The sequence below is a fragment of the Oncorhynchus mykiss genome, chromosome 18 (genome assembly GCF_013265735.2).
Source record: "Oncorhynchus mykiss isolate Arlee chromosome 18, USDA_OmykA_1.1, whole genome shotgun sequence".
Taxonomy (NCBI): Eukaryota; Metazoa; Chordata; class Actinopteri; order Salmoniformes; family Salmonidae; genus Oncorhynchus; species Oncorhynchus mykiss.
Genome location: NC_048582.1, coordinates 58,683,959 through 58,708,044, shown reverse-complemented (window position 1 = coordinate 58,708,044; position 24,086 = coordinate 58,683,959). Strand labels below are relative to the sequence as shown.

General features: G+C 41.7%; 1 protein-coding gene across 3 annotated transcripts in view; it reads left to right on the top strand.

Annotated features, from left to right (window-relative positions):
• Positions 1 to 25: 25 nt before the first annotated feature.
• Positions 26 to 24,086, top strand: part of LOC110496608 (protein lifeguard 1) — a 31,803-nt gene continuing 7,742 nt past the window's right edge. The window contains exons 1-3 of one of the 3 annotated variants that reach the window (XM_036953372.1): positions 26 to 213; positions 22,831 to 23,238; positions 23,793 to 23,905. In XM_036953372.1, the coding sequence (XP_036809267.1) occupies positions 22,854 to 23,238; positions 23,793 to 23,905 (498 nt within the window). In that variant the 5' untranslated portion in view covers positions 26 to 213; positions 22,831 to 22,853. Of the gene's footprint in view, positions 214 to 16,898; positions 16,919 to 22,828; positions 23,239 to 23,792; positions 23,906 to 24,086 lie in introns of those variants that run through there. The other 2 variants (XM_036953373.1, XM_036953374.1) reach the window with 2 other exon arrangements.

The following is a 24,086-nucleotide window of genomic DNA, read 5'->3' as shown; positions in this document are numbered from 1 at the left end:
CGCACATGACAATATCGTGAGATGACGCCAGTCACTGTAGTTTTCGCAATTGCGTGAAAAGCTGCTCAGAATCTTACTAACTGGACGTTTCACATCGGAGGAGGCAGCAGGGTTTCGAAAGCGAAACATCAATTCAACGGGAATTGGCGTTGAATAATATATCAACGTTAACTACACTGTTTTGCTTGGTTAAAGGTACACGTACTAAAAAAGGTAAGGTTGCTTTTTATTTGGGAATTATTAGCTAAATTGCTTCTCATTTTTAGCAGTATAAACAAGCTAGCTAACAACTTGCAGTAGCTACCTAATGGCTAATAACGTAAACGTAGCTAGCTATTTGAACAGCCGTTATTTACTAAATTAACAAAGATGGTGTGTCTTATCGCCTAACGTTCTATCAATAACTAAATTACTGCAATATATTTTTGAATGGAGTATGATGACAACACTTTGGGGATTAAATGTCAGTTGGTTTAAAAAAAATCTGATTACGATGTTAGCCTAGATTTCCAGCTACAATGTTGACGCGAGGAGTGAAATGCTTGTTCTACAACTTTCTCGAAATGATGAATGGATAGCTAAATCGGCTATTGTCTAGGTTTTTATTTTTACCCGTGGGCTAGCAAAATGTAGGTAGTCGCCAGTGTTGGCTTGCTAGCCTCTTATAGTTTCGTTTCGAAACGCAATAACAATCTGTAATGAAACGTTAGATCATTTAACTAGTCAATCGTCTCGACAGTCGTGCAACCTGCTCCCCTTTTCGTCTTCGAATTAGCTGTGCTGTTGATTTGTAATTAGTGATATTGGGCCTATTCATCATTAACCGAATGACAACACTGTCTGTGAGGCATTTGCTGTAGATACATCTACGCAACAAAGTCATCTGGGAACAGCGCTGTAAACGAGAATACCATGTGATGTAGCCATTCTGGTAATTTCATCAAGCGGAGTAGGCAAGGTGCATCGAATTGATACGACGCCCATCGGCTGCGTTTTCACAGGCAGCCCAATTCTGAGTTTTTCTACAATAATTGGTATTTTGACCAAACAGATCTTTAAACATCAGATTATTTTCAGAGCGGATCTGATTGGCCAAAATACCAATGAATGAAACAAAATATTAAAATTGGGCTACCTGTGTAAACGCAGTCATCGTGGTTTAGTTTAGGCCTGTGGATGTACAGCACTAATATGACGGGCGAAGTGAAAAACCAGGATTACCAAACCGGTTGTAATGCCCGGATGCATTGTTTATATAATGCTAGCCTATTAGCTAACTAGTTGTATTATGAGGCAGACAGGGATGCTGTCAATGTTTACAGTAAATGTGCTTTGGTTGCAGCCAGTTAGCTGAAAAGAATGCACCAGGCAGTGTGGGCTTAAGTTCTCAGATAGGCCTACGGCCCAATTGTTTACTTTGTTGCAATGCATATAGTAGATTCCTATTAGTGCTGATATATCATCAAACGTGGCCCCTGGGTTCAAGCAGTTGCTGTCAGTTCATGCAGCTGACGTTTGTTTCTTTCTAGAAATGTGAACCAAATCACATTTTATTGGTCACGTACACTGTTTAGCAGGTGTTATGGCGGGTGCAGCGGAATGCTTATGTTTCTGTCAATCGATGCAGTAAATGTCAACAAGTACACAATTCAAAATGAAAAAAGAATTTTAAAAATGTATTTACAAAATTGACCAGTCTCAGACTTAGCCTCATTGTGATCTACTTCAAGGTCTTCAATTGTACTCAACAAGAAAATACTCAACTTGCTGTTGCAGTCACAGGTCGTTTAGGGCTATCTTTTCTGACTTTATTTTACTGTCTCTTCCTGTTTTTACAGTTGAAGTTGGGACTGGACTGTTTTCCTTTTATGGCCTAGCCCTAGCTTTTGACTATTGGAATATTCCTGGAACACTGTCCTCCTGGGGATGCATGATGTTAGGAAAATGTGGAGCAAATTAATTTAACACTGGCATGCATTCAATTTCATTGCAACCAAGAACACTTCCCTCTCCTGGCTTGCCTTTTGAGAGCTCCTCTGTGCATTACGTTAATGAATTGTAATATGGTTCATTTGGATCATACTTTTTATCTACCGTGCTTCCGGAAACATTAAGTATGAGAAGGAGGGTGCAATTTTTTTTTATTTTTTTTTTATTTTACCTTTATTTAACCAGGTAGGCAAGTTGAGAACAAGTTCTCATTTACAATTGCGACCTGGCAATTGCTAATACCTTCTGGCTCTTTATGTGGTTGAAGCATGCAACATCGTTCTATGTGATGGGCTTGAATCAGGTCCAGCCATTTATTGGATCTCTATGGCAGCCATGGAAATAACTGCTCTAACCACTTCTGATTTTTATTAGTTATTTTACTATTGGAGAGAGGAGAAAGTACAAGGGGGGTGTATGCAGGTTTACATAGAGGAGAGCCTTAGAGCCTAACTGAAAAAAAAAAAAAAAATTGTACCTTCATTTATCTAGGCAAGTCAGTTAAGAACAAATCCTTATTTTCAATGATGGCCTAGGAACAGTAGGTTAACTGCCTTGTTCAGGGGAGGAACGACAGATTTTTACCTTGTCAGCTCGGAGATTCGATCTTGCAACTTTTCGGTTACTAGTCCAAAGCTCGAACCACTATGCTACCTGCCGCCCCAATGAACAACGGCGACTGAATGCAAATATTACAGTTGATTAAAATATACATTTTGGGGGATGGCCCTGTCTTCCGGGGGATGGATGCTGGGATGGAAGTTAGCCCTTTGATGGGCAGCTGGCATCAGAACCCGCACAGCTTGTTTGAAGGAGGTTCAAATGACGGGACCTTCAGCTGGTGGGTTTGGGTGGAGGGTTGACGGTGGAAACTTTTGCTGCAAGTAAGAGGGATAAGGGTTAACCATTAGCTTAAATGTATTTCTCATGATTTCCACCCATGAGTGAAGAAAGGAAGGTGATAATTAAACAGCTATTCCTGTTGGTCTATTAGAAAGCATGGTGGAATTGCATTATTTTCCTGACTGGCATTTCACACATGGTTAATTAATAGAGGAGGAGGAGTGACATGAAGTTGTGCTGTTGATGAGACCATTTGTAAACAAATAGAACGTTCCCGCTGTGCCCATAATTAAGGAAGTAATGTAAATTACATTGTACAACTGAACCAAAGTTTAATGCAAGAAGGTGCATTCAGACCAGGACTTCCTGATTGAACTTCCATTAACTCCATTTTAAATTAGAATATGGTGGACATTTAGGCTTAACATTTGACATTTCATCACTCAAGCCTAAATATTTGCACATTAGATATCTATAATTTGAGCGACCCGAGACATTCGTCTCAAAGACATGAAATGTCCTGTCATTACTGTTTCTAGTGCTTTGTATAGCCTAGTTCACCATCCAGTGTACTAACCCATGATGGATCCCTGCCATATATATACACACACAGTTGAAGTCAGAAGTTTACATACACTAAGGTTGGAGTCATTAAAACAACTTGTTTTTCAACCACTTCACAAATTTCTTGTTAACAAACTATAGTTTTGCCAAGTGGGTTAGGACATCTACTTTGTGCATGTCACATGTAATTTTTCCAACAATTGTTTACAGACGGATTATTTAATTTATAATTTACTGTATCACAATTCCAGTGGGTGAGAAGTTTACATACAATAAGTTGACTGTGCTTTTAAACATCAGGGGAAATTCAAGAAAATTGTGTCATGGCTTTAGAAGTTTCTGATAGGCTAATTGATATAATTTGAGTCAATTGGAGGTGTACCTGTGGATGTATTTCAAGGCCTACCTTCAAACTCATTGCCTCTTTGCTTTCATGGGAAAATCAAAAGAAATCAGCCAAGACCTCAGAAAAGAAATTGTAGACCTCCACAAGTCTGGTTCATCCTTGGGAGCAATTTCCAAACACCTGAAGGTACAACGTTCATCTGTACAAACAATAGTACGCAACTATAAACACCATGGGACCACGCAGGCGTCATCCAGCTCAGGAAGGAGACGTGTTCTGTCTCCTAGTGACGAACGTACTTTGGTGTGAAAAGTGCAGAACAACAGCAAAGGACCGTCTGAAGATGCTGAAGGAAACAGGTACAAATGTATCTATATCCACAGTAAAATGAGTCCTATATCGACATAACCTGAAAGGCTGCTCAGCAAGGAAGAAGGCACTGCTCCAAAACCGCCATAAAAATGCCAGACTACAGTTTTGCAATCTGCACATGGGGACAAAGATCTTACTTTTTGGAGACATGTCCTCTGGTCTGATGAAACAAAAATAGAACTGTTTGGCCATAATGACCATCGTAATGCTTGGAGGAAAAAGGGGGAGGCTTGCAAGCCGACGAACACCATCCCAACCATGAAACACAGGGTGGCAGCATCATGGTGTGGGGGTGCTTTGCTGCAGGAGGGACTGGTGCACTTCACAAAATAGATGGCACCATGAGGTAGGAAAATTGTGGATATATTGAAGCAACATCTCAAGACATCAGTCAGGAAGTTAAAGCTTGGTTGCAAATGGGTCTTCCAAATGGACAATGACCCCAAGCATGCTTCCAAAGTTGTGGCAGAATGGCTTAAGGACAACAGTCAAGATATTGGAGTTGCCATCACAAAGCCCTGACCTCAATCCTATAGAACATTTGTGGACAGAACTGAAAAAGCATGTGCGAGCAAGGAGGCCTACAAATCTGACTCGGTTACACCAGCTCTGTCAGGAGGAATGGGCCAAATTTCACCCACCATATTGTGGGAAACTTGTGGAAGTTAAACAATTTGAAGGTGATGCTATCAAATACAAATTGAGTATATGTAAACTTCTAACCCACTTTGAATGTGATGAAAGAAATAAAAGCTGAAATAAATCATTCTTTCTACTACTATTCTGACATTTCACATTCTTAAAATAAAGTGGTGATCCTAACTGACCTAAGACAGGGAATTTTTACTAGGATTAAATGTCAGGAGTTGTCCAAATGAGTTTAAATGTATTTGGCTAAGGTGTACGTACACACACAGTTGAAGTTTGTGTTTTATTTATATATATATATATATATATATTATTAGAGGTCGACCGATTAATCGGAATGGCCAATTTTAATTAGGGCCGTTTTCATAACAATCGGAAATCTGTGTTTTTGGCTGCTGATCTGCCGGTTTTTATTTTTTTCACACCTTTTTATTTAATCTTTATTTAACTAGACAAGTCAGTTAAGAACACATTCTTATTTTCAATGACGGCCTAGGAGCAGTGGGTTAACTGCCTTGTTCAGGGGCAGAACGAAAGATTTTCACCTTGTCAGCTCTGGGGATCCAATCTTGCAACCTTAACTAGTCCAACGCAATAACGACCTGCCTCTCTCTCGTTGCACTCCACAAGGAGTTACACGAATGCAGCAAACCAAGGTAAGTTGCTAGCTAGCAAACAATCATAATCACTAGTTAACTACACATGGTTGATGATATTACTAGATATTATCTAGCGTGTCCTGCGTTGCATATAATCTGGCTGAGCTTACAAGTATCTGACTGAGCGGTGGTAGGCAGAAGCAGGCGCGTAAACATTCATTCAAACAGCACTTTTGTGCGTTTTGCCAGCAGCTCTTCGTTGTGCGTCAAGCATTGCGCTGTTTATGACTTCAAGCCTATCAACTCCCGAGATGAGGCTTGTGTAACTGAAGTGAAATGGCTAGCTAGTTAGCGTGCGCTAATTGTCGTTGTGTTGCTGGTTCGAGCCCAGGGATGAGCGAGGAGAGGGACGGAAGCTATACTGTTACACTGGCAATACTAAAGTGCCTATAAGAACATCCAATAGTCAAAGGTTAATGAAATACAACTGGTATAGAGGGAAATAGTCCTATAATAAACTACAACCTAAAACTTCTTACATGGGAATATTGAAGACTCATGTTAAAAGGAACCACCAGCTTTCATATGTTTTCATGTTCTGAGCAAGGAACTTAAACTTTAGCTTTCTTACATAGCACACTTTTACTTTCTTCTCCGACACTGTTTTTGCATCATTTAAACCAAATTGAACATGTTTCATTATTTATTTGAGGCTAAATAGATTTTATTGATGTATTATATTAAGTTAAAATAAGTGTTCATTCAGTATTGTTGTAATTGTCATTATTACAAATAAACAAAATTGGCTGATTAATCGGTATCGGCTTTTATGGTCCTCCAATAATCGGTATCGGCGTTGAAAAATCATAATCGTTCGACCTCATATATATATACACACACACACACACCTTTGAACATAAAATACAAATCTAAATTAAAACATCAAAGAAAACACAAGTCCCCACCCCACCAGCATAAGGCATCTTGCTCGCCTTAGCAGCAGAGCAACAGTTCTGACCACCATATATAAGCCTGTGCTTTGTGTAGATGTCAGTCGTCGTGAGTCTCCCCTTAATTTTCCTAGTGAATGCGGCCAAGGGCTATGTCTGCATCCCAAATGGCTCCATATTGGTCCCGGGTCAAAAGTACTGCGCTACATAGAGAATAGGGTGCCATTTGGGGATCACCCTATATCTGTAGGAGCCAGGGATAGTGGTGCTCTCTTCATCCATGAGGCGACTCCCTCCTATTTCAGTTTATGGAACTCAACAGTGTTGCAAGCATTCTCTTCTTAATCATTCTACTCAATCGTGCTCCAAAAAAATGAAGTTTACAGTAGACCACTGGTCATTGTGACATTGAGGCCTAAACTGGTTGCATGTTGGAACCTGTGATGGAAATTACATTGTTTGTTGTGACAATAAGTAGGGCCGGGACGATACCAGTATCGCGATACTCGTTAGTATCGTGGCAAGGAAACAAAACACGAAGCGGATTTTACTTCTCCAGGAAAACAGCCCTAATGTTGGAAACATCATTATGTCATTAAGAGTCACATGTATTTATTTTGCAAGCTATAGCACACAATATTTTACATACAGGTTTTTGAAGGACCAAAACGTTTCATCTGCTTCATGTTTGAATTTTTGCCATGGAAAAAATATTGCGATACTGGTTTCGTCACAGCCTTGACAATAAGACCAAACGCACAATTTTGTGATGTGCCCCAACCATGGCTGTCCAACTAGCTGACAGCATGCTGGTGGAACATTTACCATTAAATGAACTAACGGTGAGTTGATCACATGATGTGATTGTGTGTCACTGTCACATGTTGATTAGTCAGGGGCTCTGGGTTACTGTGCTGTTAATCTGGATAGGACTGAGACAGGTGTCTACTACTGTCTGGCTGCTGTCTATAGCTGTAGATGACAGCATTATGCTAATATTGGCCTTGCCTTGGCTTGCACTACAGAAATGGGCCAGTAGTGTGTGAATAACACAGCATCAACGGGTCTAAATAGGTAAATTAATCATTGTTGTCTAGACTATTTCCTGTTATGGATGGCTGAAATTAAATTTGCATGTTTAGAGCTGCAGAGAAGTGCCGGTTTTCTTTCACTGACAGTCCCCTGGAAGACGGGAAGTGACTAAGCATCTTCTTAGACTGTAACCAAATATTATAACTAGCACTGTAACCTGATCAGTTTTGTCACACAGGTTTGGCAAATAACATGGGCGCGCCTTGGGTGTTCTTGATCAATGTTTCTAGCTAATATCAGTGACAATGTTGTGTGCTCACTGGGCTATTTCCTAGAGCTGGTTTACCGGTAAATATATGTATGCGTGTGAAAGAGCGAGGATGACAGAAAGACGGGTGTCGTTGAAAGCTTGTGCTGTCAGCAAAGCTGAGCTGCTATTTAGTCCCAGACAGTCCCTAACTGAGCCTATCGATGAATTTGTCTACAGTAGTCTTTACATTTTTTTTTTTTTACCAATTTATCCCCCTTCAGAGGACAAAGGGTACTTCGTTTTTTTTTTACAGCTTTTGGCTGTAACTTTGGATTGACAACCCCGCCATTCTTATTTGTAATATAATTTAATTAATGGAAATAATAAATACAATTTTTAAAAATCCATAAAGAATTGTTTTTTTTCATCCATCAGTATATTTGAGATTCTGGAGGATAAAATTGAAATTGTAAACAGCATTGTTACGGTTGTTAGAACAGCCGCCAGGACTTATCAGATGATAAAAATTGCCTGTGTCTGAAATGAAACATTATTCACTATTTAGTGATTTACTTAAAAAAAAAATTTTTTTTACTCTTCCTTAAAGTATTGGCATTATATAGGGAAGAGTGTGCTATTGTAATCTGTTATGCTCTTTAATGTGAATGTTGTGGAGCAGGATGCCAATGAATGTTACCCATCTGGTCGGCCCTCTGTGGTCAGACTAGTGAGACAGGATCAGGACAGACATGCTTTGGCAGCCAGAGGAAATGGGACAGTCAGTGTTTCATAATAACACCATTATTCAATGTGGCCTAAAAGAGGGGGGAGGGGGAGGGAGACTGCACCTGATGCTAGTGATCTGCCGCTGCTGCTTTCTCTTGCTTGTCAGATTCAGTGTGAGAGACAGGATTAGTGCTGTGTGTTTTTCTTTTTTCTCCTTTTATTTAACCTTTATTTAACTAGGCAAGTCAGTTAAGAACAAATTCTTATTTACAATGGCAGCCTAGGAACAGTGGGTTAACTGCTGTACACTGCCTGATTGATTGTACAAGCAAAGGGGACCCTATAATCTTTGGCTACATTCAACACTTTTCTCTTAGCTACTTCATGTAGCTAACATATTCATGCTTCACGTATTCCTCTTTGAAATAGAAGATACTGTTTCACAAACATTCTGATTTTTAGGTCCACACCATTTATCTGGCTGTATTGCTAATTAAGTTTGTACTTTTATTAGCCAGCTAACTAACGATTTAGGCCCAACTTGACAAGAAAAGGCAAAGTAGCTGTTTGCACATGTAAGAAACACAAACTAATAGTGAAATTATAGAACGCTAGTAGATTTATATAAAAAAGTGAAAACAGCATCGTTGTCATCAACATTGTTGCATTGACCATGCAGTCTGAACGCAAGTGAAGACAAATGCGCTCTTCGAGTGACAGGGCGGGGCTAGGCTTGTATGGAAAGTGGCATGGAGAGAAATTAGAAAGTAGCGAAGTAAACTATAAAAATGTGGTGATACTTACGGCGTATCACATTTAACAAACCAAACAACATCCTTTGGGGGCACAGTTTCCTGGAAGGTCTGGATGACTGTCTTTCCTTGTAGGTATTTTTGTGAAACACATCAAATCAAATTTTATTTAGTCACATACACATGGTTAGCAGATGTTAATGCGAGTGTAGCGAAATGCTTGTGCTTCTAGTTCCGACCATGCAGTAATAACCAACGAGTAATCTAACCTATCAATTTCACAACTACCTTATACACACAAGTGTAAAGGAATGAATAAGAATATGTACATAAAAATAATGAATGAGCGATGGCCAAACAGCATAGGCAAGATGCAGTAGATGGTATAGAGTACAGTATATACATATGCAATGAGTAATGTAGGGTATGTAAACATTCTATAAAGTGGCATTGTTTATTAAAGTGGCTAGTGATACATTTATTACATCAATTTTTTTCATTATTAAAGTGGCTAGAGATGAGTCGGTATGTTGGCAGCTGCCACTCAATGTTAGTGATGGCTGTTTAACAGTCTGATGGCCTTGAGATAGAAGCTGTTTTTCAGTCTCTCGGTCCTCGCTTTGATGATAATGATAATTACAACAATAGTGAATACATTTTTACTTAATATGATACACCAATAAAATCTATTTAGCCTCAAATAAATTATGAAACATGTTCAATTTGGTTTAAATAATGCAAAAACAAAGTGTTGGAGAAGAAAGTAAAAGTGCAATATGTGCCATGTAAGAAAGCTAATGTTTAAGTTCCTTGCTCCGAACATGAGAACATATGAAAGCTGGTAGTTCATTTTAACATGAGTCTTCAATATTCCCAGGTAAGAAGTTTTAGGTTGTAGTTTATTATAGGACTATTTCTCTCTATACCATTTGTATTTCATATACCTTTGACTATTGGATGTTCTTATAGGCACTTTAGTATTGCCAGTGTAACAGTATAGCTTCCGTCCCTCTCCTCGCTCCTACCTGGGCTCGAACCAGGAACACAACAACAGCCACCCTTGAAGCAGCGTAACCCATGCAGAGCAAGGGGAACAACTACTCCAAGTCTCAGAGCGAGTGACGTTTGAAACGCTATTAGCGCGCACCCCGCTAACTAGCTAGCCATTTCACATCGGTTACACCAGCCTAATCTCGGGAGTTGTTTGGCTTGAAGTCATAAACAGCTGCTGGCAAACGCACAAAAGTGCTGTTTGAATGAATCATCTCGAAAACAAGACGTTTATTCTTTCAGTGAAATACGGAACCATCCTGTATTTTATCTAATGGGTGGCATCCAGAAGTCTAAATATTCCTGTTACATTGCACAACCTTCAATGTTATGTCATAATTACATAATTCTGGCAAATTAGGCGGCCCAAACTGTTGCATATACCCTGACTCTGCTTGCAATGAACGGAAGAGAAATGACACAATTTCACCTGGTTAGTATTGCCTGCTAACCTGGATTTCTTTTAGCTAAATATGCAGGTTTAAAAATATATACTTCTGTGAATTGATTTTAAGAAAGGCATTGATGTTTATGGTTAGGTACACATTGAAGCAACAATACGCACAGCATCGATTATATGCAACGCAGGACACGCTAGACAAACTAGTAATATCATCAACCATGTGTAGTTAACTAGTGATTATGATTGATTGATTGTTTTTTATAAGATAAGTTTAATGCTAGCTAGCAACTTACCTTGGCTTACTGCATTCGCGTAACAGGTAGTCTCCTTGTGGAGTGCAATGAGAGGCAGGTGGTTAGAGCGTTGGACTAGTTAACTGTAAGGTTGCAAGATTGAATCCCCTGAGCTGACAAGGTGAAAATCTGTCGTTCTGCCCCTGAACGAGGCAGTTAACCCACCGTTCCTAGGCCGACATTGAAAATTAGAATGTGTTCTTAACTGACTTGCCTAGTTAAATAAAGGTGTAAAAAAAATGTTTTTGGCAAAATCGGTGTCCAATAATACCGATTTTTCAGATTGTTATGAAAACTTGAAATCGGCCCTGACTAATCGGTCGACCTCTAACCTGTACTGACCTCACCTTCTGTATGATAGCAGGGTGAACAGGCAGTGGCCCGGGTGATTGTTGTCCCTGATGATCTTTTTGGTCTATTCTTTAAAAGTGCCTTCCTCACCATCTTAAATAAACATGCCCCACTCAAAAAATGTAGAACTAGGAACAGATATAGTCCTTGGTTCACTCCAGACCTGTCTGCCCTTGACCAGCACAAAAACATCCTGTGGCGTTCTGCATTATCATCGAATATCCCCCGTGATATGCAACTTTTCAGGGAAGTTAGGAACAAATATACACAGGCAGTTAGAAAAGCTAAGGCTAGCTTTTTCAAACAGAAATTTGCATCCTGTAGTACTAACTCAAAAAAGTTCCGGGACACTGTAAAGTCCATGGAGAATAAGAGCACCTCCTCCCAGCTGCCTACTGCTCTGAGGCTAGGAAACACTGTCACCACCGATAAATCCACTATAATTGAGAATTTCAATAAGCATTTCTCTACGGCTGGCCATGCTTTCCACCTGGCTACCCCTACCCCGGTCAACTGCCCGGCACCTTCCATAGCAACCCGCCAAAGCCCCCACCATTTCTCCTTCACCCAAATCCAGATCGCTGATGTTCTGAAAGAGCTGCATAATCTGGACCCCTACAAATCAGCCGGGCTAGACAATCTGGACCCTCTCTTTCTAAAATTATCTGCCGAAATTGTTGCAACCCCTATTACTAGCCTGTTCAACCTCTCTTTCGTATCGTCTGAGATTCCCAAAGATTGGAAAGCTGCTGCGATCATCCCCCTCTTCAAAGGGGGTGACACTCTAGACCCAAACTGCTACAGACTTATATCTATCCTACCCTGTCTTTCTAAGGTCTTCGAAAGCCATGTTAGCAAACAGATTACCGACCATTTCGAATCCCGCCGTACCTTCTCCGCTATGCAATCTGGTTTCAGAGCTGGTCATGGGTGCACCTCAGCCACGCTCAATGTCCTAAATGATATCTTAACCGCCATCGATAAGAAACATTACTGTGCAGCCGTATTCATCGACCTGGCCAAGGCTTTCGACTCTGTAAATCACAACATTCTTATTGGCAGACTACAGCCTTGGTTTCTCAAATGATTGCCTCGCCTGGTTTACCAACTACTTCTCTGATAGAGTTCAGTGTGTCAAATCAGAGGGCCTGTTGTCCGGACCTCTGGCAGTCTCTATGGGTGTGCCACAGGGTTCAATTCTCGGACCGACTCTCTTTTCTGTATACATTTTCTGTATGCTCTTGCTGCTGGTGGTTCTCTGAATCACCTCTACACAGTCGAAGCCATTCTGTATGCTTCTTGACCCTCTTTGGACTGTGTTAACTAACCTCCAGACGAGCTTCAATGCCACACAACTCTCCTTCCGTGGCCTCCAACTGCTCTTAAACGCAAGTAAAACTAAATGCATGCTATTCAATCGATCACTGCCCGCACCTGCTCGCCCGTCCAGCATCACTACTCTGGACGGCTCTGACTTAGAATACTGGGTGTCTGGTTAGACTAAACTCTCCTTCCAGACTCACATTAAGCATCTCCAATCCAAAATTAAATCTAGAATCAGCTTCCTATATCGCAACAAAGCATGCTTCACTCATGCTGCCAAACATACCCTCGTAAAACTGACCATCCCACCGATCCTCGACTTCGGTGATGTCATCTATAAAATAGCTTCCAACACTCTACTCAACAAATTGGATGCAGTCTATCACATTGCCATCCAAAGCCCCATACACTACCCACCATTGCGACCTGTACGCTCTCGTTGGTTGGCCCTCGCTTCATACTTGTCGCCAAACCCACTGGCTACAGGTTATCTACAAGGCTCTGCTAGGTAAAGCCCCACCTTATCTCAGCTCACTGGTCACCATAGCAGCACCCACTCGTAGCACGCGCTCCAGCAGGTATATCTCACTGGTCACCCCCAAAGCCAATTCCTCCTTTGGTCGTCTTTCCATCCTATTCTCTGCTGCCAATGACTGGAACGAACTGCAAAGATCTCTGAAGCTGGAGACTCACATCTCCCTCACTAGCTTTAAGCACCAGCTGTCAGAGCAGCTTACATATCACTGCACCTGTACATAGATAGCCCATCTGTAAACAGCCCATCTAACTACCTCAACCCCATACTGTATTTATTTATCTTGCTCCTTTGCACCCCAGTATCTCTACTTGCACATTCATCTTCTGCCGATCTACCATTCCAGTGTTTAATTGCTATATTGTAATTACTTCGTCACCATGGCCTATTTATTTCCTTAACTTACCTCATTTGCGCTCACTGTATATAGACTTTTTGTTCTACTGTATTATTAACTGTTTGTTTTGTTTATTCCATGTGTAACTGTTGTACAGTGGGGCAAAAAAGTATTTAGTCAGCCACCAATTGTGCTAGTTCTCCCACTTAAGATGAGAGGCCTGTAATTTTCATCATAGGTACACTTCAACTATGACAGACACAATGAGAAAAAAAAAATCCAGAAAATCACATTGTAGGATTTTTAATGAATTAATTTGCAAATTATGGTGGAAAATAAGTATTTGGTCACCTACAAACAAGCAAGATTTCTGACTCTCACAGACCTGTAACTTCTTCTTTAAGAGGCTCCTCTGTCCTCCACTCATTACCTGTATTAATGGCACCTGTTTGAACTTGTTATCTGTATAAAAGACACCTGTCCACAACTTCAAACAGTCACACTCCAAACTCCACTATGGCCAAGACCAAAGAGCTGTCAAACGACACCAGAAACAAAATTGTAGACCTGCACCAGGCTGGGAAGACTGAATCTGCAATAGGTAAGCAGCTTGGTTTGAAGAAATCAACTGGGAGCAATTATTAGGAAATGGAAGACATACAAGACCACTGATAATCTCCCTCGATCTGGGGCTCCACGCAAGATCTCACCCCATGGGGTCAAAATGATCACAAGAACGGTGAGCAAAAATCCCAGAACCACACGGGGGGACTTAGTGAATGACCTGCAGACAGCTGGGACCAAAGAACAAAGCCTACCATCAGTAACACACTACGCCTCCAGGGACTCAAATCCTGCAGTGCCAGATGTGTCCCCCTGCTTAAGCCAGTACATGTCCAGGCCCGTCTGAAGTTTGCTAGAGCATTTGGATGATCCAGAAGAAGATTGGGAGAATGGCATATGGTCAGATGAAACCAAAATATAACTTTTTGGTAAAAACTCAACTCGTCGTGTTTGGAGGACAAAGAATGCTGCGTTGCATCCAAAGAACACCATGCCTACTGTGAAGCATGGGGGTGGAAACATCATGCTTTGGGGCTGTTTTTCTGCAAAGAGACCCAGGACGACTGATCCGTGTAAAGGAAAGAATGAATGAGGCCATGTATCGTGAGATTTTGAGTGAAAACCTCCTTCCATCAGCAAGGGCATTGAAGATGAAACGTGGCTGGGTCTTTCAGCATGACAATGATCCCAAACACACCGCCCGGGCAAATAAGGAGTGGCTTCGTAAGAAGCATTTCAAGGTCCTGGAGTGGCCTAGCCAGTCTCCAGATCTCAACCCCATAGAAAATCTTTGGAGGGAGTTGAAAGTCTGTGTTGCCCAGCAACAGCCCCAAAACATCACTGCTCTAGAGGAGATCTGCATGGAGGAATGGGCCAAAATACCAGCAACAGTGTGAAAACCTTGTGAAGACTGACAGAAAACGTTTGACCTCTGCCATTGCCAATAAAGTATTGAGATAAACTTTTGTTATTGACCAAATACTTATTTTCCACCATAATTTGCAAATAAATTCATAAAAAAAAATTTCAATAATTTTCTGGATTTTTTTTTTTTTTTCTTATTTTGTCTGTCATAGTTGAAGTGTACCTATGATGAAAATTACAGGCCTCTCATCTTAAGTGGGAGAACTTGCACAATTGGTGGCTGACTAAATACATTTTTGCCCCACTGTATGTATCGATTGCTATGCTTTATCTTGGCCAGGTCGCAATTGCAAATGTCAACTTGTTCTCAACTTGCCTACCTGGTTAAATAAAGGTGAAATACGTTTTAAAATCTTGAAGCTTGGAATCCGATTGGTCGGACCAGCGTTGAACAGACCTGAGCACGGGCACTACCTGTTTTTGTTCTGTCTATAGGTTTTGGAGCAACAAAATGGAGTCGTGGTCAGGTTTTCCGAAAGGAGGGCTGGGTAGGGCTTCATATGCATCGCGGAAGTTAAAATGACAATGATCCAGGGTTTTGCCAGCCCGGGTCGCGCATTTGATATGCTGATAAAATTTAGGGAGCCTTGTTTTCAGATTAGCTTTGTTAAAATCCCCAGCTACAATACATGCAGCCTCAGGATATGTTGTTTACATGGAGTCAAATGAAGTTATTTTAGGGCCGCCCATGTGTCAGCTTGAGGGGGATATACACGACTGTGATTATGATCGAAGAGAATTCTCTTGGTAGATAATGCGGTCGGCATTTGATTGTAAGGAATTCTAGGTTAGGTGAACAAAAGGACTTGAGTTCCTGTATGTTGTTATGATCACACCACGTCTCGTTAATCATAAGGCATACACCCCTGCACTTCTTCTTACCAGAGAGATGTTTGTTTCTGTTGGCGCGATGCGTTAAGAAGCCAGTTGTCTGTACTGACGTATCCCGAGTGAGCCATGTTTCTGTGAAACAAAGAACGTTACAATCTCTGATGTCTCTCTGGAAGGCAACCCTTGCTCGGATTTTGTCTATCTTGTCAAGAGACTGGACATTGGCGAGTAGAATGCTCGGGAGCATTGCGCAATGTGCCCGTCTACGGAGACTGACCAGAAGACCGCTCCGTCTGCCCCTTCTGCGGTGCCGTTGTTTTGGGTCGCCGGCTGGGATCCGATCTATTGTCCTGGGTGGTGGACCAAACAGGATCCGCTTCGGGAAAGTCGTATTCCTGGTCGTAATGTTGGTGAATTGACATTGCTCTTTATATCCAATAGTTCCTCCTGACTGTATGTAATAAAACCTAAGATTTCCTGGGGTAACAATGTAAGAAATAACACAATTTGTTTTATAAAAAATAAATAAAATACTGCATAGTTTCCTAGGAACGTGAAGCGAGGCGGCCATCTCTGTCGGCGTTGGAAGTTGGGTTCTAGTCAGTCAACTGGTAACTTGTCTTCAAGATTCTTGCAAAACAAAAGTTAGGTTTACTTATATGTAGTTGAACTTTTATTTTTGTTTCACTGCATAGCCTAAACACTGCTTGGTTAAAAAAAAAAAAAAACATTAATCAGAAGTATCCTTTCAGGTTCTGATAAACATGTCTTTTTTTTGCTTATGCTGTACAACCAGTTATTAAATGTTACGCCAGTCAGTATGATACATTTTAGTATGACCTGATGGTGGTGTAAAAAATGTATTGGGGGGGGGGGGCAACAAAGCAAGATGACATCAATTCGTGGCAGGGCACAAAGCATTCTCTCCAGTGAGAGTGTGTTATTTGGATTATGCCTAGATGTGAACAAAGTGGTCTGTCATTCTACATCCTTCCATTTCAGTCTACCTAGAATCATGTTGTCAGTTGGAATTGGGGTTTGAAATAATGTCACTATTCGAATAATATCATGAATTTTTGACCGATATCCGGATATTCAAAATAATTTTTTTAAATGTATGTTTTTTTTAACTTGTGCACTGCTGAGCAAGCGATAGAGAGAGGCTGGTACTCTATTGTTGCAGCTTCCATCTGGAGAGGGAGAGAGCGCCAAGACTAGCTAACTTGTAGCAGCCAGGTGAGTGCGGTTACATGCACACAATAATACGATTATTGTGGAGAGTCAGATTAATATAATAGTTTGATTAAAACGTTTACATGCTTTGCCTTTTTACATGAAATCAGGCTACCCGATTGCACCCTTGATTATTGCAGAAAATCGCCAATCAAAATAAACGTTCTACAACAGTGACCATGTTCTTTTTGGGAAGCATATTTGATTCTGAGTTCAGACATACACTGCTCAAAAAAAATAAAGGGAACACTAAAGTAACACATCCTAGATCTGAATGAATGAAAATATTATTTTTTCTTTACATAGTTGAATGTGCTGACAACAAAATCACACAAATTATCAATGGGAATCAAATTTATCAACCCATGAAGGTCTGTATTTGGAGTCACACTCAAAATTAAAGTGGAAAACCACACTACAGGCTGATCCAACTTTGTTGTAATGTCCTTAAAACAAGTCAAAATTAGGCTCAGTAGTGTGTTTGGCCTCCACGTGCCTGTATGACCTCCCTACAACGCCTGGGCATGCTTCTGATGAGGTGGCGGATGGTCTCCTGAGGGATCTCTTCCCAGCACTGGGCTAAAGCAACTCCTGGACAGTCTGTGGTGCAACGTGGCGTTGGTGGATGGAGCGAGACATGATGTCCCAGATGTGCTCAATTGGATTCAGGTCTGGGGAACGGGCGGGCCAGTCCATAGCATCAATGCCTTCCTCTTGCAGGAACTGCTGACACACTCCAGCCACATGAGGTCTAGCATTGTCTTGCATTAGGAGGAACCCAGGGCCAACCGCACCAGCATATGGTCTCACAAGGGGTCTGAGGATCTCATCTCGGTACCTAATGGGAGTCAGACTACCTCTGGTGAGCACATGGAGGGCTGTGCGCCCCCCCCCCCCCCCCCCCAAGGAAATGCCACCCCACACCATGACTGACCCACCGCCAAACCGGTCATGCTGGAGGATGTTGCAGGCAGCAGAACGTTCTCCACGGCGTCTCCAGACTCTGTCACATGTGCTCAGTGTGAACCTGCTTTCATCTGTGAAGAGCACAGGGCGCCAGTGGCGAATTTGCCAATCTTGGTGTTCTCTGGCAAATGCCAAACGTCCTGCAGTGTTGGGCTGTAAGCACAACCCCCACCTGTGGACGTCGGGCCCTCATACCACCCTCATCTCATGGAGTCTGTTTCTGACCGTTTGAGCAGACACATGCACATTTGTGGCCTGCTGGAGGTCATTTTGCAGGGCTCTGGCAGTGCTCCTCCTGGTCCTCCTTGCACAAAGGTGGAGGTAGCGGTCCTGCTGCTGGGTTGTTGCCCTCCTACAGCCTCCTTCACGTCTCCTGATGTACTGGCCTGTCTCCTGGTAGCGCGTCCATGCTCTGGACACTACGCTGACAGACACCGCAAACCTTCTTGCCACAGCTCGCATTGATGTGCCATCCTGGATGAGCTGCACTACCTGAGCCACTTGTGTGGGTTGTAGACTCCGTCTCATGCTACCACTAGAGTGAAAGCACCGCCAGCATTAAAAAGTGACCAAAACATCAGCCAGGAAGCATAGGAACTGAGAAGTGGTCTGTGGTCACCACCTGCAGAACCACTCCTTTATTGGGGGTGTCTTGCTAATTGCCTATAATTTCCACCTGTTGTCTATTCCATTTGCACAAAAGCATGTGAAATGTATTGTCAATCAGTGTTGCTTCCTAAGTGGACAGTTTGATTTCACAGAAGTGTGATTGACTTGGAGTTACATTGTGTTTAAAACTTGTGACTCTTTGTTGCTGAAATAACTTTGTTAGTTCTTCACGTTTGGCTGAGAATTTGACCGGAAATTGCGTTGTTTATAATCAATCCTCAAGGTGTTTTTCAAATATCTATTTGATAACATATCAACCGGAACAGCTGTATTTTCAGTAAGACCGGGAGGAAAAATAGCTACCTCTGTCTATTACACAAGAATTACTCTGAGAGCCCTCAGCCGGACACTTGCGCAATGTTGTCGCTTACGCTCATTCTTCAACATAAAGGCGTGAAACTACGTCAAAATGCTGTAGACACATTGGGCAATACGTAGAAAAATGAATCTGGTTGATAGCCCATTCAAAACATGAGTCACTTCTTGATTGGATTTTTCTCAGGCTTTTGCCTGCAATACTCACAGACAATATTTTTACAGTTTTGGAAACTTTAAAGTTTTCTATCCTAAGCTGTCAATTATATGCATATTCTAGCATCTTGTCCTGACAAAATAGCCCGTTTACTTTGGGAATGTTATTTTTCCAAAAATGAAAATAGTGCCCCCTAGTTTCAACAGGTTAATGGATTATTACCTCATCAGTTCTCATTACTGAACATTGCAAACCCTTGGATATCTGCAGAAACCCTAGTTTCCATAATGAATCAGCAATATATAAATTGGCTTCATTATTTATTTACTAACTAACTAAATAATCACACAGAATTGCATAACAAACAGATATTGGTTACTAACAATGATAGAACAGTCCCTAGTGGGCTATGCTGATATAATGGCTTGGTAGACAAAGGAAAGGGGTGGGGACTGAGAGCGGGAAAGACGAAATGGATTCGCTACACGCAGCAGAAATAATTATAATCATTGAAACGCTAATCCTTTGCACATGAACGGCCGCTCATTCGAGAATAATTGCAACGTATATATTTACACCGTATGTTGTTGTTGTCTTCTCTGTTGGAATGTCTCAATCGTCTTGTAGAGTTCATCAGAGTCTCTGGTTAACTTTCCCAGAAGTCACCATGTCTTTCGTGGTTGTCGGTGGTTAGAATGGAAACTTTGTACATTTTCTCATAGAATAGCTGCTTTGGTGGTTGTCGGTATTCTCGTTCTAGGTTTACGCAATTTCTAGCTGCACACTAGTAATTTGTGTCATCTAGAATTTGCTACTTCTTCTGTAGTGATCTATAGTCTCAGTTTAACCATTTCCAGCCGTGTAGCCAAAACTACAGCTGTATGGTCTAGTGGTCTATAGAATTGTAGCCATTCCAACGTGGGGACTCTGTCCCGGCATTCTCTGACTTGTCCTTTGGTAGAGTTGTAGTTTAAACCATTTCACATGAACTGTGAGCTGCATGTTTTCTAGTCTAATGTGCATTTCGCCAGGAGTGGGTTTTATACACTTCAGGGAAAAGGGTGGTCCATGGCTCACGGGGGTGTGGCCACTGACTAGTTAATCTTTATTTGAAAATTCATACTCTCATTTAGAAGGTCAACATCACGTTACATCTTTTCACAAATAGTTTCATGTTTACAATCACATATGTTTCACAATATTTAGATGTTAACCTGACAGCTGGGAAGTGTACACTTTAAGAGTTGTGTGTTTCCTGTCCAGAGAGAGAGAGAGAGAGGCCATGTTGTCACTAACTTTACATCAATCTGAAGACTGTTATTTATCTAAATATGTTTAATTGTTACCTAATTTTTGAATGAATCATGTAACAATTAACGCATTAGGATCTGGGGCACCACGAGAGTGGTTCTTTAAAGAGTTACCATCTCCCAAATTAAACTCTAAAGGTCTTCACCTATCACATCCGGAAAACGTTAACTTTTAATCATAAACTCGTATCATATCATCATTCTGAACAGTCGTAACCCCCTTGCATCTGCAAAATCCCGAGCCTTACGTATGATTCAGTACTACAGAAATTGGTTTATTTATTTATTAGCTAACTAAATGGTAACAAGGGTAAACATACCCACTTAATACATTAAAAACGGGTCCCTAGCGGACTAACAACAATATGGCTGCTTGTTACAAAAGATATGGAGAGGGCGAAAAAGGGACAGAGACACTTAACATTGGTACATTTTAGAAACTACTCTCACTTATAGCACTCCTATACTTTACACACGAACCCGCTGCCCTCTTGGAGTAAGAAATCATGAATGTATTTACTTGAAATTCCTCAGTTCGCCGTGTCTCTTCTCAGAACCGTACCATCTTGGAAAGGGTATTTGGGACCTTTGCGCGGCACGCTTTTAAAGCTTTGATTGTCCAAAAGGGTTTTCTCTGTTGTTCTCCTCTGCAGTCGTCTGGTATCCGGTGACTTGTCGTGTAGTCCTGAACAGAGCTCCAGATTCGCTCTGGAAGATAGGCTAGCCAGCCATGTCGATGGTTCCCAGTGGGGTGATGAGAGTAGCGTACTATGGTGGTTTGAGCAGAGGTAGTAGAATAGTCCCTCTTCAATTTGCTTTTCTAGATACTTTACTTAGGACAGCTAATCAGCCGTACCCGTGATTTTCCAGGAGGTGACTTTATCATCTCTACCTCGTGTAGAGCTGCAGAGTTCAAACCACTTTAAATGTGAGCTGCGGCTCTACGTCTCTGGTCTGATATGTTAATTATTAACCAATAATTTTATACAGTTTGTTAGAAAGGGCGGTTCCGTCAGGCTGACACACTCCCTGACCTCGCTCAAGGGCGTGACTTGTCACTGTGCAAAGTTTATGTAAACAATTATCTCTTGTGGCACCTAAAATCATTTCCCTTTCTTAACAAAAACACTTTCATCATTGTTCATATTTCATGCACAACGCGGATGTAAACGTGGGTATACTTCCAATTTACAGTATTTCCTTTCTAACATTTTTAATAACATCAAAATAACAACCAAAATGACATTAGTGTTCTTTAGATCACGTCAGAACATGGGGAATGGTCTATGTTCGAAATATTGTTCCAGTATTCGCTTTAGAACGTGTTAGAGTTTCATCGGGAAAAGTCTGAAACGAAGGCACATTCCTCTGATGAACATTGGAGAGGGAAACCTGAATGTTCTGTCCTTGATTTACAACAGGGTGTGAGGTGTTAACTCCCATCAGTTCCCTCCTTCCCCCTCTGTGGGTGAGAGGGGTCTGGTTAAAGTTATTTATTGCAAAGCTGATCTGACCTATTTGGATCCTACAGAGGTTCATCCAGGTCAGACATTTGATTCCTATACACGATCGGAAAGATATCACTTTTTTTGTTGAAAAACAGTTTGTTCCTGCGACACTCAAGTTGTTTGGGAAAAATATTTTATTATATTCTAACTAGAAAATATGTGTGTTGCCTGTGATCAGGGCAGGGGAATGTAATTGTGTCTTGTCTGTTTTAATGAACTATATTGATTTCATTTGAATGGCGCAGCCATGGCCTAGGCTGCACAAACCAGTGACCTATTTAAACTTAAAATATGCTATTCTATTCTTTTGAATAGAATACCCACATCGGCACACGCCCACCCACATCGGCACACCCCTGTTCCCACCCGTCACCGGTGCCGGCTGCGCAACGGGGATGTATAAAAGGTGTAAACCGGCAAGAAAGTGGTAATAATGGGACTGTTTGGAAGGGGGTCATATAAACATTGCCCGATTTTTAATTAAAACATTTTACATGTAACATACCGTCAATTCTGTGTGAAAACTCTGGGGGTTTCAGGAAGACCCCCTGGGCTGCTGCCTGGGCCTCTTGCCAGCCGGCTTCCTCATTCTCATCACTCTTTTTGTAAACGGACAGATGCAGTGCTTGTATCTTTAGCAGTGTGGCCAAAACTGTGCTAAGACTTTCATTACTTTCCCCGGTGCCTCCTGTTAGAGTGAGGGAGTAAAACAAGCAAGGAGAAAAACATCACTTCCTCATGTTATTGGCCTAAGATGTCTGTTAAACCTTAATGCTGACAACTAGGCTAACCGGTATGACAAATTAGAGAAGATGTCGAACATCATCATAGTCTAAGTTCACTATGTTTCACAATTTCACTTCCACACTTTCCAGAACTCCAGCTAGTCATGTTATATCAAATGCAAACTCTCACCCAACACAGTGGTATGTGCATGTAAATGCCATACAGGTTTAACTCATGTTTTTGCTTTGTTTCCTTGTTCCTCAGGCCAACAGTGAGCAAAACAAACCATGTCTCAGGACAAGAACATCTACCCCGGGTTGATGGGGGAGAACAACCCCCTCCACAACAATGTCTACGGACCGCCCCAGCCCGGGTTTGGGATACCCCCTCCCAACTACACCCAGGCCTCAGTGCAAGCTCCATACCCCGGCCAGCCTGCACCCTACGGCCAGCCTGCACCCTACGGCCAGCCTGCACCCTACGGCCAGCCTGCACCCTACGGCCAGCCTGCACCCTACGATCAACCTGCACCCTATGGTCAGCCCGGGTTCCCTCAGGGAGGCCCTGGATTTGGACAGGGACCGTACCCTCAGATGCCTTCTCCCCAGGCCCCGTACCCCGCGGGGCCTTACCAGCAACCTGCACAGCCAGGGTTCCCTGGTGACCCTAACGGTGAGTGGAAGGAAGTTGACATCTACTAATACAGAATGTTTTCAGAGACTGCTTTTTGTTGGTCATCGTTTAGGAGAGTGGAGTCTTCTTTCCTACACTGTAACACTGTAGGTAACTCTCAGGCTATACTGCAGTTTGGGAACCTTAACTACCCATGTGTTCCACATCATTATTCCATCATTATTCGGCTACAGTTAAATTAATTCTGTTACGAAAGTCTTCACTCGCGCTTATGTGCCATAAAGCTATGTCAGTTTTCCGTTTTTAAAAGGCACGTTTTGAAATTCTTTCTATTTAGGTCGTGGTTTGGTTTTCCACTTAGATGGATGTATAATTACCTCTGGAAACTGCTGCCTGTGCGTCTTTATTTCACTGTCCTTCATTAACCAAGTTTGCCTTTTTTAGCACACTATCTGACTAACTGATTGACAGATCAATAACTATCAATCTAGAACTCACTCAATGACCTGTGTTAGTAATGACCCATGCGGTGGTCTAACAATTGACAAGCATTTGATTGCCAATATTTTGTTGTTGTTGTCGGGGGTTTTCAGCTTCCATGGGTGACGGTTACCATGGTGATGTGCCACCATCTTACTACGACAATGAGGAGTTCACCAACTCTGGCTTTGAGGACAAGAGCATTCGACAGGCCTTCATTAGAAAGGTGAGGAAGGAGAGGGGACAGAATAGAAGCTTACCCTATTGCATGATAGTGAAAAGGAGAGCTGTCGTGTGGGGAAACTGCTTTTTTCTCCCGATCTGTCCAACTTATCACCTCAAATGTAAATAAAACACTATAAAGAGTTTCTATAATGTGTCATTGCATACCTAGATTTGTGTCGAAT